We start from the raw sequence: 13216 nt of genomic DNA, 5'->3' as shown, positions 1-13216 counted from the left end.
GTTTTCTCCTCTGGCACTGCCCTGACTCTCCTCCCTGCTCTGTCTCTGTCCACCATTCCCCAGGAAAGAGCCCAGTGAAGAATAACATCCATTTGTGCAGCACCGGAAGACGGCTTGCAGCTCCCAGATTTCCCTGAGATCCCTTTTCAAACCATAGCTGCCTTTGGCTCCTCCCTTCACCCCAACGCTCCAGCAATCAAACAGGGAATAGTTAAAATTTTACACTCGAGTGCCTGTAGCATTTCTAGAGAGGCTGATCCATGCGGGAAACAGCCCCACAAAAACTGAACTTCACATCATTAATTAAAGAAATAAATCACCACATCCACGTCTCACAGGGGAAACCAAGTCCAGGAAGGAGCTGTAAGTCAGGATGTGAAAACAACTTCAGCTGTATCCTGAGAGCACAAACCTCAGTGAGGCCAGTTGGATGCTGACCCTTCACACTTTTTTCTGGTGCTTTAACGCTCAGTCTCACTCTGCTGCCTTTTCAGTGTTGGAAAATGGCCTTAATATTGAGCTGCAGGTGCTGTCCCAGGAAGGATGTGCTCCTGGATAGAAGCTTTTTTTCTGAGACGAAACAGTAGACAAGCAATACAACTAAAGCTTGTTCGGGCTCTATTAAATATCTGACCAACAAAAGCATTTAAATTTAATCATAAACTGAAAGTCTCCCGTGTACAGCCAGGATTAAACAAGCAGTATTCACACGGACCTCTCACGTTTGAGAAGGCATTCCTGAACAGCAGAATATTGATATAAAGTGTGGATTTGGTTCAGATTTCCATCTCTCCAATCAGTGCCAGAAACTGAGACTGGTGCTTCCGAGACTGGTGCTTCCAAGGCTGGGGAGCACAAGAACAGGCAGAGCTCACCTCCCTTTGGCTACAGCAACAATGCATCCTTAGCTCCTGTCTTTGTCCTAGAGGGGAGTATTTCAACTCTGTTTTGACCATGAACAGCTGAATTCTGTCAGTGTTGGTGTCGTTTCCTTTGTCTCCCCTCTCCCCAGTTCCTCCTTTCCTGGAAGGAGTTAGAGTAACCTTGCAGAGACTCAAGTCTTGGCACCCACTGCTCGTTAATGCAGATGCCAATTCACTGACTTCTAGAGGAATTTTGTGAGTGTAACTTTAATGCCCCAGGACATCAAAAGTTCTGTGCTGAACTCTATAAATATTTATTTAAAATGCACAAGTGCTTAGCCCTGTCATAACACTGTGTGGATCCTGTCTTAGAACGTGCTGCAGTCCAGGGTTCAAGGGAGAGCCAGCACAAGCTGACAGCACCCAGCCTCTCCCCAAAATCTGCCTCTTCTCCCCAAGCAGAGACATAATCCTGATGCACCACCTCAGAATAAACACTGTCCTATCTGCATATACAACCTAGAAAAATTCTCAGCAAAAAGCCTTTCCTGGTTTTGACTGTGGAATAGAGTTTTCCATCTTTCTGCTGCTGTCAGAAACTGGTTTTAGTTAAGCACAGTAGAATGTTTTTTATTTTGATATATTAAAACTATTGCAACAACTGCAGCCAATTTAATCTCTGGCTCCATTAAAAATTTGAATGCAATATTTTAAGAAAAGTTTATCTCAAGTTTGGAACAATGACTTTACAAAAAACAGCCCAGGAGGTGGATGGAACACATCCGAGCTTGAGCCACATTACGGATTTTGTCTTTCCATCCCAAAAGCTCCAACTCAGAACAACTCCAACCATTTTACTGAGAGAAATTCTGTTTGGTGAACACTGGGTATGCAAAAGAGTCCTTCACATGTATTATGTTTCCACAAAAGAGGGGTTTAAAAATCAATACCTAGCTTAACAAGTCAGTTTTCCCCCTTGTGATATAAATTGCATGAGCTGAGTATCCCAAAAACATACACACACACACATACCATGAGATGGTTTTTTCACTACAGATGCAGCTTATTTCCCCATAATACGTGCGTTTACCTAAACTTGCATCACAGTGCAAGACTGTTTACCAAAGGTTTTTATCAGGGTTTTGTTCCCACACAAACTGCCCTGCCAGGCAGCCCAAGGAAGTTCAGGAGCTGCTCCTCGTCTGCCGCCGCCGCTCGGGGCTTCCGCAGCGACAAACGCGGCCACCACAGACATCCGGGCTGGGACAGCAGCCGGGAGCCTCCAACGCGGCAGCAGAACAAGGGACACTTGTGATTCACACCGATAAGGGCTGCATGCACAGAGCCACCCTGCTCTGGCTGCACTTCCCCTCAGAGCCACCTCCTGCCACGGCCCGGCACCACCACGGCAACGCCGATGAGATCTGAGGCCTTTTTCAACCTGAACGACTCTCTGATTCCATGAAACCTCACAGCAGCCAAACAACACAAAAATAAAGCACGCAGACTACGCTCGTTCTCTGTAAGAGTGGCATTATTTGCATTTATTGTGGCCATCGGAGAAAAAAGACCCTGGAAGGATTTAAATGGAAAGTGTAAATTTTTTTATATAATCTCCACCTCTCCATGTACTACTTCCCTGAGATTCAAACTTCAGAAGAAGAAGCAGCCTCGCCAGCCCTCCTAAAGCCCTCAGCTGTTGAACATTTCCAACAGCTCTTGTCCAGAGCTGTTCTCCCCTGGAATGCTCCAGGAAGCACTTGCCACTGGTTATGTCCCAGTAGCACCAGCAAGTTCTCTGGTGCTTTACTGGGAAAAGAGAAGAGTAATTGCAAGCAAATGTTCACTCTCCAGACCATGGGCCACTTTCCTCTTCATTTCCTGGGAGGTGGGGAGGAGAAGACCTAGATCCTTTCCCAAGCAAGAAGACAACCCAAGAAAAACACGAATCCCACCACATCCTTAACTTTGTGAACAAAAAATAAATTAAAATTTCCTTTCCTCTCTAAAATCATCCCTAAACAGCAGCAGGTCTGTGCAGTACAGGACTCTTGACTCCAGCTCTGGAGATCATCTCTTCTTTCTGCCCTGTCTGCTGTCACAGCAGGAGGCAAGGAAAGAAAACCACTCACACCGCCATGAAAACAAGGGAGGAAGGCAGAGCTGGGAGAGATAGAAATGTGGGATGTAGATCACAGAGATGAAGCATTTGGCTCCAAGGAGCATCTGGACACCAGACATTTGATGTGGCAGTTTCCACAGCACTGGCAGTGGCACAGGGCAGAGCTCAGCCCACCAGCTGGCACATCCAGTCCTGGCACTTTTTCCACAGCCTGCAGGTTCAGCCATACCCCTGGAACTGCAGAGGGGTGTTGGATCAACAAATTCAATTCTCTCAAAGTCTGTACTCAAGACCTGTGCAGTTGTTGGCAACAAATGCACACTCGTAAGACCAAGAATTTAAGCAGCTGGTTCCCTTCCACGTAAGATCAATAAAATGGGCAATCCAGCTGCCTTCAGGAAGAAAGGGATTCTGGCTGTGGGCACCTCTTGCCCCAAGATCAACAAAATACCAAAATCCTGTGGAGAAAATCACACACTGGATATGTGTCATCCAACTTCTTCCCTCCTTGTATCCTTTTCTACCAGGAGCAGGAGTTTTAGGCCTCTCTTCGTTTCACCTCCTGCTGGATTTGAATGGGAGGTTGCAGTGAAACCCCTCTCACAGCCAGCACAGTCCCTGTTCCTGCAACACTCCCACACTTCCGAATGCGGCATTTGTGTCTCATTTCTGTCCGTAGCCTCCACCACTGTCCCAGGCTGAGGAACACTGCTCACTTCGACTGCCTGCTACGCAGGAAGGCTCCTGCACAGCAGCTCCACATGCACATTCCCATGTGGGTGTCCCCACTTCATCCACGTAATTACAATCCCTGTGCATCCCTGCCCAGCCCAAACTCGCCAGCAGAGCATCCATGGTGAGGAAGATTAAAGACAAGGGGCCACTTCCCAAGCAAGGCTTTCAAACACAGCAGGAAACTGGTGCTGGAACTATCACATTATGGAATGAAATTCAAATAGGAGGCCACACAAGATGTCAATCATCACGCTTTCCAGAAATCCCTTGAAACACATTCATAAAATGCCTTTGCTTAGACATGAGCTTCACACAGTGTTTTTTCCTCACGGATACATCATACTGAATATAAACATTACAGAGAAAAGTGCCTTGGGGAAACATTTTATACACTGTGATGTGGCAAATTATAACATATAACAAAGCAGGAGTCTGCCAATAATAGACCACAAAATTTGGGCACCTTCCAAGACTCACAGCCCCAGGGCATGAGGTGTGAAGCAATCTCAACCCTTTTCCCTTCAGTGGAAGACACTTTCCAGTCTCACAAAAGCTTCTTCGGCTTCCAGAAATGGGGCAGGAAGGAGGAGATTTGATACTTATTTCTGGTTTGCGTCTAGTCAGGCAAATTAGCCTTTTAAAACCCAAAATAACACAGTGCTGGGTGTCACTACAACACAAAGATGACTTAGCAGGAGTGAAAGCCCTACCCAGGCTGGTGTTACCCAGTTCAGTCATTTTGCTGCAAACAGCCTTGTCTCCATTCCATCTCTCTGCAGCAATCTTCTCTGATGTGGATTTTCCATTCTTGGAGTGGGTTATTTCAAATTCAGCACCCAGAAAGGCTTCTCTGGTCCTCCAAGCAAAGCCTGGCTCACCAGCGGTTCTAAGAGCCACCGAAACAACTCATTCCCATTCCCTCCAAAGAGGTGCCTCTCCGTCTTCCTTTAGATTGAAACACCGTTTAAAATTCTTACACTGGAAAAAAAACATCACCCAGTGAGGTGCTGGGCTGGTCCTGCCAACAGAAACACCCTCGGTGCACACAGGAATCTAAGAATGTGCAAGTCTTGCTCATTACCACAAGATCCCTTGAGCTGCTCCAGCTTTAGACACAGGCATGAGTGTATGTGTGTGTGTATATATATAAATGTGCACGTCATAAAACTGGCAATTATGTGCACATTACGCTCGAATTCCCCAAAAAACAGACTACACCAACACCACATTCAAATTCCACAGGCAGGGACGCATAAAGGAGCCTAAAAGGCAGCAGTTAGTCAGACTGGAGCTTTATAATGTGTACAGCCCACACAAGGACCAGGTGACACTGTAGAAAGCACTAAGCTAATAATTAAAAACTTAATTTAAAACCAGAAGAAACACAGTTGGGATTGTGATATGTGCTTGCACCCCTGGAGCTCAGTATCACCAGACAGACAGAAATCAATAGGTGCCATGAAGAGGGCGCTGATAAAAATCTATAGCAACTGAAGCAGTCAACTTGAAACCTATTAACAGCTGCAATAGAAAGAAAGGATTACTTTTCCAATCTGCTGCTTTCCTTCCAGATGATCGTTCTGCACGAACGTAGCCAAAATCCCTCTGGATCCCTTTTATGAATGAAGTACTCAGGATTTCAAGACCCTCCCCAGATAAAATAATCCTCTGCTTTTCATCACCAGCACTGTCAACGCTGGCATCAAGTTTAACAAAAATGACCCGGGAAGGGAGGGACAGCAGGGACACCTGAGGCACAGGCTGCTGTGCCATCTGCAGCCCATCACCCCAAGCTTACCAACTGGTATTTGATCTGCTGAAGCCCACAGACCAGTGGCTGCACTCAAGCAAAGAAGGAAAATGCAGTGAGGGCTTGTTTTTATCTTCTGTACATCACTGTCCTCCCAAAGTCTGGGGACCTGAAGCACGAACAGTGACAGGAAAAGGTCATCATACAGCCACAGCTCATACTCTTTATCTCCTCGCAGTAAAAGTCACTGATCATTAACTGCAATAGCTGGCATTTTCTGAGTACTTGGCATTTTGCAGTTCTCCAGCTCATCCATACGAAGTGCTACCAAATCCCCCGGATTTCACCCTCGAAGCATCTCCCACATGGATCAAACAGAAACCAGATGATCCTGAGGACACAGAGCTACACCTGAACCAAGGCACAAATCCCGCTATTTCTGTATCTCCTTATTTCCCCTTTGAAAAACACAGTCCGAGCTCTGCCTACAACGCACTGGGGCTACGAAAAGCGAAATCCAGTATTCCCAACAGGACCAGAACCAGCGGCTACTGGGACAGCGGCCACACGCGCCTGCCACAGTCAACGAGGAATAAACTCATCAAAACCCAATGACGGACAACACATCTAGAATTTAACTTCAACAACAACAGAAAAAGGAAAAAAAAATAGTGGCGGCTCTGCCTTCCCAGCACGGGGCGAGGGGTGCGGGATCGCCGAGAAAATGCCGCTTTCCGTCGGCGGCAGCCGCAGCACCGCCCGCACCGCGCCGGGCGCCGTGAGGGGACCGCGTCTGCCCCGGCCTCTCCCCACGCTGCCCGGCCGTCCCCCGCGTCCCCCGCCCGGCACAAGTTTCCCCCGGGCGCCGCTTACCGCCGTGGAGCCGGAGGAAGAGGCGATGTAGACCTTGATGACCATGCTGGGAGCGGCGCGATGCGGAGCCGGGCGGGCGGTGGGTGTGTGAGGGCGGCTCGGGCGCGGGCTGGGGCTGAGGCGGGAGGGCGGGCGCGGGGAGGCGGCGGGAGCGCTCGCCCCGCCTCGCTCCGCAGCTACCGCCGCCCGAGCCCGGAAGGGCGGAAAATGGTGGTTTTTTAAAGAAAATTAATTAAATAAATAAACAGTAAAAAAGGAAAGGGAAAAAAAAAAGGGGGGGGGAGAAGAAGAAGAAAGAAAGGGGAGAGGAGGAGCGTTGTGACGAGCTGCGCGAGACGTGCAGGGGAAGGGGCGGGGGAGCCATGGCGGCAGGGCCGCGCCGAGGGGACGCTGGGGCTCGGGCGGGGTGGCCGCTTCAGGGCGGCGGTGAGAGCGGCGAGGGGAACCGGGCGACACCGGGGCGGGAGACAGAGGGAGGGAGGGAGGGGGCGTGAGGGGTCGCCATGGCAGCGGCCGGTTTCCCCTCAGTGCCGGCTCCCCTCAGCACCACGTCCACTCAGGGCCGGTCCCCTGACGGCCGGCTCCCCTCATGGCCGAGTCCCCTCACGGCCGGCTCTCCGGGACCCATGGCCCCGTGCTGGGCTCCGTCGTTCCCGGCTGCCCTCCAGCCGCCACGGCCCTGCCCCGGCCGCGGTGCGAGGGCAGCGGCAGCACCGCCAGCCCCGCGCCTTGGCCGCTCACCTCGACCTCAGGCAACAAGACGTCGGGGGTGGGTGGCTGTTTCTGGGTAACGGTGTTTAGAATTAAGGATTTCCTTTTAAAATCTATTCCAGCGTGGAAGGTGCTGCCCAAGTGATGTGCCAGCCCCTGCCAAAGGACAGGTGGCATCCAGTGGAGTTCTTCGCGTTCCTGTGGTTATTGTAAAGTATCTTACACGCGCACACACACACACACACAAAGTATCAAATCACCCACATTTTTAATTGTTACAGTCATGGTGACGTGTTATTGAAGGAAATTTATATCCAGCACCTGTCTCCCACTTGCCTCTGGTACTCCAGCTATTACCTCATATATATTTTATTATCTATCCTGATAGCAGGTTCACAACAAATGGGGGATATGTACAGTTGTAAGCACAGGAAGCTACAATTTTACACCTACAAGCTGAGATGAAAGCGAGATGTTTGTTCTGCTCTTGGCGAAAAACAAGGAGGTATTTCTGAAATGAGGTTTCCAAACAAGCTTTCCTGTTTCAAATTATTAGTTTTTCTAACAATAAAATATTATCTTTTTAAAAACCCATTGAATTTAAAAGAATTTAATTAAGTAATCTATATTTCTTTTATTAATTTGCCAATAGTAATGGAAAGAAAACTGTTTTGAAGAGGACATGCCTCAATTTGATATTACTTATGATATTTATCTGAATCTTTGAAGCAGTCATGAGTTTTAAGTATGTTTGAAAAAGCAGTAAACCAGAATTTATTGAGGATGATGGTATGCCATAAAAATTCCCTGGTTCGAGGAATTGAAAAATTTATTAAAATAAATGGTATACTTTCTAATCTGTTTAAAACAAACTGAGTTAAGTCCAGGAGATTAAAATTCTCCAAGGAATGTTTCTTCAGTTGTGTTCGTGCAGCCCCATTCCAGCTGCTTCAGAAACACCCTGGGAATTCCTGTTGGCTCCAGTGTGTAACCTGATTCATGGCGAGGAACGCAGGAGGGAGAAACCACAGCTTGTCAGAAAGGAGAAGAAAATGCAGGTGGAATGTGGGAGAGGGAGGGTCACTTGAACTTTGTGAGCTCTCCTGTCATATTCCCTCTCCTTGGAGACTTTGAATCGGCTCCTTAGAGGTGAGATTCACCTGGAGTGAGCTGCACCTTGTCCTCCTACCTCCTAAAGACACTGCTATCATCATTACTCTCACAAGTGCACTCTAGGAGGCATTTTATCTTCATGAAATGAGATTTATTAAGTTAAGAGCAATACACGAATCAGATATTGTTGACACAACTTGGTTTTCATGACTCATAAAAGTAAATTTTCTACTTTATTGGTGGGAAATTGTGATGTTTTCTATTCCCATGCTACTCCTGTAAAATTCACAGTGTTGTTTTTGTTTTCACTGTTAAACACTTGGGAAGCTACAAAATACCCTTCTCATTGTGGACCAAAAACCTAAAGCAAAATGACCAAATTTTAGCTGCTCCCAAAAGGGAAGCCCAAGGGATTGGCCATCCCAGAGTCATCCCGGGATTTCACAGTAAACACTGCCAGTGATGGCAAAGATCCCCTCACTTTTTCCTTAGAGCACAGGCAAGGATGGAGCCTTCTGAGTGCTGGCAAATTCAGCTCTTTTAAAAAAGGAACCGCAGGAGAATCCTACAATGAAAGATATTGCAGTACCGACTGCAAATTCCCTCTTGTTCAAAAGGTCAGGAAGAACATGCTCCCACACGCCCCACAGCTGCTTTGTAATCATGGAGAGAAATTAATCCAGAATCCACCTGTGAGTAACATGAGGCTGTGCCAGGGTCCGCTCTCGGATCGTGGTTGTGCCAGAGGAGATGGTTTGGATCTGTGTGAAATTGAGAAGGTGTGATGGGCAAGGGAAAAAAAAAAGAAAAAAAAAATTAAAGGGGAGAGGAGCAGCATTCTCGATGGGCTGCACGAGACGTGCGCTCTCCACAGGAAATCAAAATTCCATCCTTCATTCCCAGTCCCAGCCTAGCTGTAACTGGAGCCAAAGCACAAACCGTGACTCAGAGCCTGTCTCCTGGCTTTGCCCGTGTCCTGCTGCATCCCATGCTGCAGGAGGTGGAAACGGCTCCCCACTCCAAAGACTTCGTGGGAGCAGGTGGGGAAGTCCCAGAGATCTTCCTCATGTGGAAACTCAGCAAGGCCGGGTTTCCTTGGTTTCCTTGATTTACGAGTAACTGAGGCAGGCGCACGGCGGAGGGGGTCACAGGGCACAGAGAGCAGGAACTCTGAGTGCTATTTTCCACCTGGGCAGTGGAACCAGTGAGTGACATTACAGCACAGCACTCACAGACCCGGCTCAGTCCCCCCAGGCCCGGCTCAGACCTCCCAGATCCAGCTCAGCCCCCCCCAGGCCCAGCTCAGCCCTCCCAGATCCAGCTCAGTCCCCCCAGGCCCAGCTCAGCCCTCCCAGATCCAGCTCAGCCCTCCCAGATCCAGCTCAGTCCCCCCAGGCCCAGCTCAGCCCTCCCAGATCCAGCTCAGCCCTCCCAGATCCAGCTCAGCCCCCCAGGCCCAGCTCAGCCCTCCCAGATCCAGCTCAGCCCCCCAGGCCCAGCTCAGCCCTCCCAGATCCAGCTCAGCCCCCCAGGCCCAGCTCAGCCCCCCAGGCCCAGCTCAGCCCTCCCAGATCCAGCTCAGCCCCCCAGGCCCAGCTCAGCCCTCCTAGATCCAGCTCAGCCCCCCAGGCCCAGCTCAGCCCCCCAGGCCCAGCTCAGCCCTCCCAGATCCAGCTCAGCCCCCCAGGCCCAGCTCAGCCCTCCCAGATCCAGCTCAGCCCCCCAGGCCCAGCTCAGCCCTCCCAGATCCAGCTCAGTCCCCCCAGGCCCAGCTCAGCCCTCCTAGATCCAGCTCAGCCCTCCCAGATCCAGCTCAGCCCCCCAGGCCCAGCTCAGCCCTCCCAGATCCAGCTCAGTCCCCCCAGGCCCAGCTCAGCCCCCCAGGCCCAGCTCAGCCCTCCCAGATCCAGCTCAGCCCCCCAGGCCCAGCTCAGCCCCCCAGGCCCAGCTCAGCCCTCCCAGATCCAGCTCAGCCCCCCAGGCCCAGCTCAGCCCTCCCAGATCCAGCTCAGCCCCCCAGGCCCAGCTCAGCCCTCCCAGATCCAGCTCAGTCCCCCCAGGCCCAGCTCAGCCCCCCAGGCCCAGCTCAGCCCTCCCAGATCCAGCTCAGCCCTCCCAGATCCAGCTCAGCCCTCCCAGATCCAGCTCAGCCCCCCAGGCCCAGCTCAGCCCTCCCAGATCCAGCTCAGCCCCCCAGGCCCGGCCCCGCGCTGGCTGCCGGGGCGCGCCCTCTGCTGGCGCTCGGCGGGACCGCGGGCAGGGCCCGGCCCGCTCCCCGCGGCCCGCGAGGAGGAGCAGGAGGAAGAGGTGGAGGAGGAAGAGGTGGAGGAAGAAAGGGAGGAGGAGGAGGAAGAGGAGGAGAGGAGGAGGGAGTTGCCTGGGGCTCTGTGACATATTGGAGGCCTGGGGACGTCCACGTTGGTGCCTTGGGGGGGTGGGGGCCAGCAGTGCTTTCAAAGACCCATGGGATTATTTAAGTCGGAAAAGCCTTCCCAGACTATGGATCCAACCGTTCATGCAGCACTGCCAAGGCCACCTCTAACCCATTTCCCCAAGTGTCACATCTACACAGTTTTGAACCTTTTCAGGGATGGTGACTCCACCGCTTCCCTGTTTTGAAGACAATCTCCCACCCAGAGTGGGGCTGACCACACACAACTCCTCATTTACCGTTTAATCCCTGCTTTTCCACGTGCTCCAGACCAGCCATCCATCCTCCTAGCCCTGAGCCAGCAGCCAGCCTGGGCTCTGGCAAGTCCTGTACCTGCTCCTGAAGGGCACTGAGTTACCCTGGAGTACCCAAAGGAAGTTCATGGAAGGGAATACTACAGCTGCAGGACTACAGATACATCCAAGGAGCAACAGCTTCTCACTGACGAAGAGTAGATCTAGATTGGGTGCTAGGAAGAAATTGTGCCCTGTAAGGGTTGTGAGACCCTGGCACAGGTACCCAGAGAAGCTGTGGCTGCCCCAACCGTGGAAGTGCCCAAGGCCAGGTTGGATGGGGCTTGGAGCAACCTGGGATAGTGGAAGGTGTTGCTGCTGTGGCAGGGGGTGGAATGAGATGAGCTTTAAGGCCCCTTCCTGGGATTCTGTGATTCTATGAAGTGAAACATAAAGATAATTGTGTAAAAAACAGAGTTTGACACACGACTTACAAAAAATTCAAACCCACAAGTCATTTTTCAGTCTTGGCAGGAGCAGGAGGCCTGAAAGATGATTTCGAATACCAGTCTGCCATGGAGGGCTAACAAAAACATGCAGAAAAGACAAAATTGGGGCAGAAAACCACAGTGAGTTTTTTGCCTGTGTTTGTGGAGGAGGAGGAGGAGGGTGGGGAATTCCCAGACAGGAACTCATGAGCTCACCTGAGGATCTGTCTCACGCCGAAACATTTGGTTGGGGGAGAATCAATGGACACAGCAAATAATAACAACCTAACCATTGCCAGATGGTCCTCCCTGCACCCCTGGAGCGGATAAAACTGCTTCCACACACATCCACACACAGCCTCAGGACATGGCTGGTGCTCCCAGCTTTTACAATCCATTCCTAGGGAAACTCAGCAAGCAAGAGGGCTGTGACCAAAAAACCTCAGCAAAGTTTCACAAACCATCCTACCTTTAGCACTGATTTTGAAATTATTTTATTAGAAGCCTTCCCAGAAGCCATTTGAAAATTCCCAGAGAATCTGGGAGTGAGCAAGTCTGTGAGCAGACCCTTTGACCAAAGCTGGCTCAGTCCTAGGAGACCCCAAGGCCTCTGCAAAGTCCAAGACTGTGAATGCAAGGGGCCGTCTCCAAGAATGTAAAACCCCCAACATCTGATGGCAGACAGCTGATAATGACTTGCAGTCCCATTTCCTTCCTTCCAGAGCTCATAGCCAGTGGGAACTGCAGGTTTCTCAAGGAATGGGCTTGAGAAAGGCAGGATTTAGTGTTCAGAGCACAAAATGTGTTCTGTCCAGCCCAGTCCTAGGTCAGAGGGAGCCAGGGCCAGATGAGGATGTTGGAATATTTCAGGATTCTATCTTCTGCCTTTCAGGGCAGCCACCCTTGAAGGCCCAGTTGAGCAAAGTGTCCTAAAACATCATTAACAGGATTCCTGTTATTTGGGCTGAAAAGCTGGTATCTCATAGAATCTCAGGATGGTTTGGGTTGAAAGAGACCTTCAAGCTCATCCAGTTCCATCCCTTGCCATGGACAGGGACACCTTCCACTATCCCAGAGTACTCCAAGCTCCATCCAGCCTGACCTTGGAAACAGGGATGGAGAGTCCACAACCTCTCTGGGAAACCTATGCCAGTGTGTTGTAAGTGGAAATAGACATTTCCATTTGTTTTAATGCACCAAATCTGTGAATCATCTCCATTGTGTTTGATGAGGAAGTACATTTTCTGGTTTAGAATGCCTGATTCAACATCTGTCCTAGAATGGAGTGCACCAGTTCCCAAAGGTGCCAGCATTTTTTGGTTGACTATCAAGGGAGTCCAGACAACTCCAGTGTGAGCTCCTGCTTTGGGATAGATGCCCAAAGCTCCTTGGAAGTCATTCTTGTATCCTCTTACCTGTGTTTTGCGTTTAATAAAATTCTGCAGCATGTAGTCGCCCCTTTTGCTATCAGGGACCAGGTAAGAAGCTGTAGCTAAGCCAAAGGTTCTACTGAAACACAGATAAACAGACTCAATGAGAATCCTAAATTCCTCATTCTCATCTTCCCAAATTAATAAGCTCTAAATGTTTTATTGCAATCAATACTGAATTTGACACATAAATCAATTTTTACCCAGGACAAACCACAGAATCACCCAGGACAAACTATAAAATTAACCAAGCACAAACCTCTTCTCTAGATCAATAATCCACTTGTCCCAAAAGTTATATAAAATAAGGCAGAAGAACACTTTAAAAACCAGGTACAGAACACAAAAATGTGTTTGTGGTATTTTACCACAAAAATCTGTATTAATATTACTGGTCATTTGTGCCATGACTAGGACACACACAGAATCCTAATTTCCCTTCCTCTGAACTCATGATTGTGGGGCTG

The 13216-nt window shown here is 49.9% G+C and overlaps 1 protein-coding gene and 1 long non-coding RNA gene across 2 annotated transcripts in view; both read right to left on the bottom strand.

Moving 5' to 3' along the window:
• The window catches only part of SH3BGRL (SH3 domain binding glutamate rich protein like), a 30008-nt gene extending 23462 nt beyond the window's left edge, over positions 1 to 6546 (bottom strand). The window contains exon 1 of the mRNA XM_066182171.1: positions 6344 to 6546. Coding sequence (XP_066038268.1) covers positions 6344 to 6388 — 45 coding nt within the window. The 5' untranslated portion in view covers positions 6389 to 6546. The remainder of the gene's footprint in view (positions 1 to 6343) is intronic.
• Positions 6547 to 8346: 1800 nt separating this feature from the next.
• On the bottom strand, positions 8347 to 9433 carry LOC136289002 (uncharacterized). The gene is made up of 3 exons (XR_010720691.1): positions 9107 to 9433; positions 8858 to 8928; positions 8347 to 8732 (listed from the first exon to the last, which is right to left on the bottom strand). It is a non-coding gene; the product is annotated as an uncharacterized lncRNA (long non-coding RNA).
• Positions 9434 to 13216: the final 3783 nt, after the last annotated feature.

Source organism: Chamaea fasciata, unplaced genomic scaffold (genome assembly GCF_029207755.1).
Source record: "Chamaea fasciata isolate MVZ Bird 193981 ecotype frontalis unplaced genomic scaffold, bChaFas1.0.hap1 SCAF_4, whole genome shotgun sequence".
NCBI classification, from domain to species: Eukaryota; Metazoa; Chordata; class Aves; order Passeriformes; family Sylviidae; genus Chamaea; species Chamaea fasciata.
This window is presented reverse-complemented; position numbering and strand designations above follow the sequence as displayed.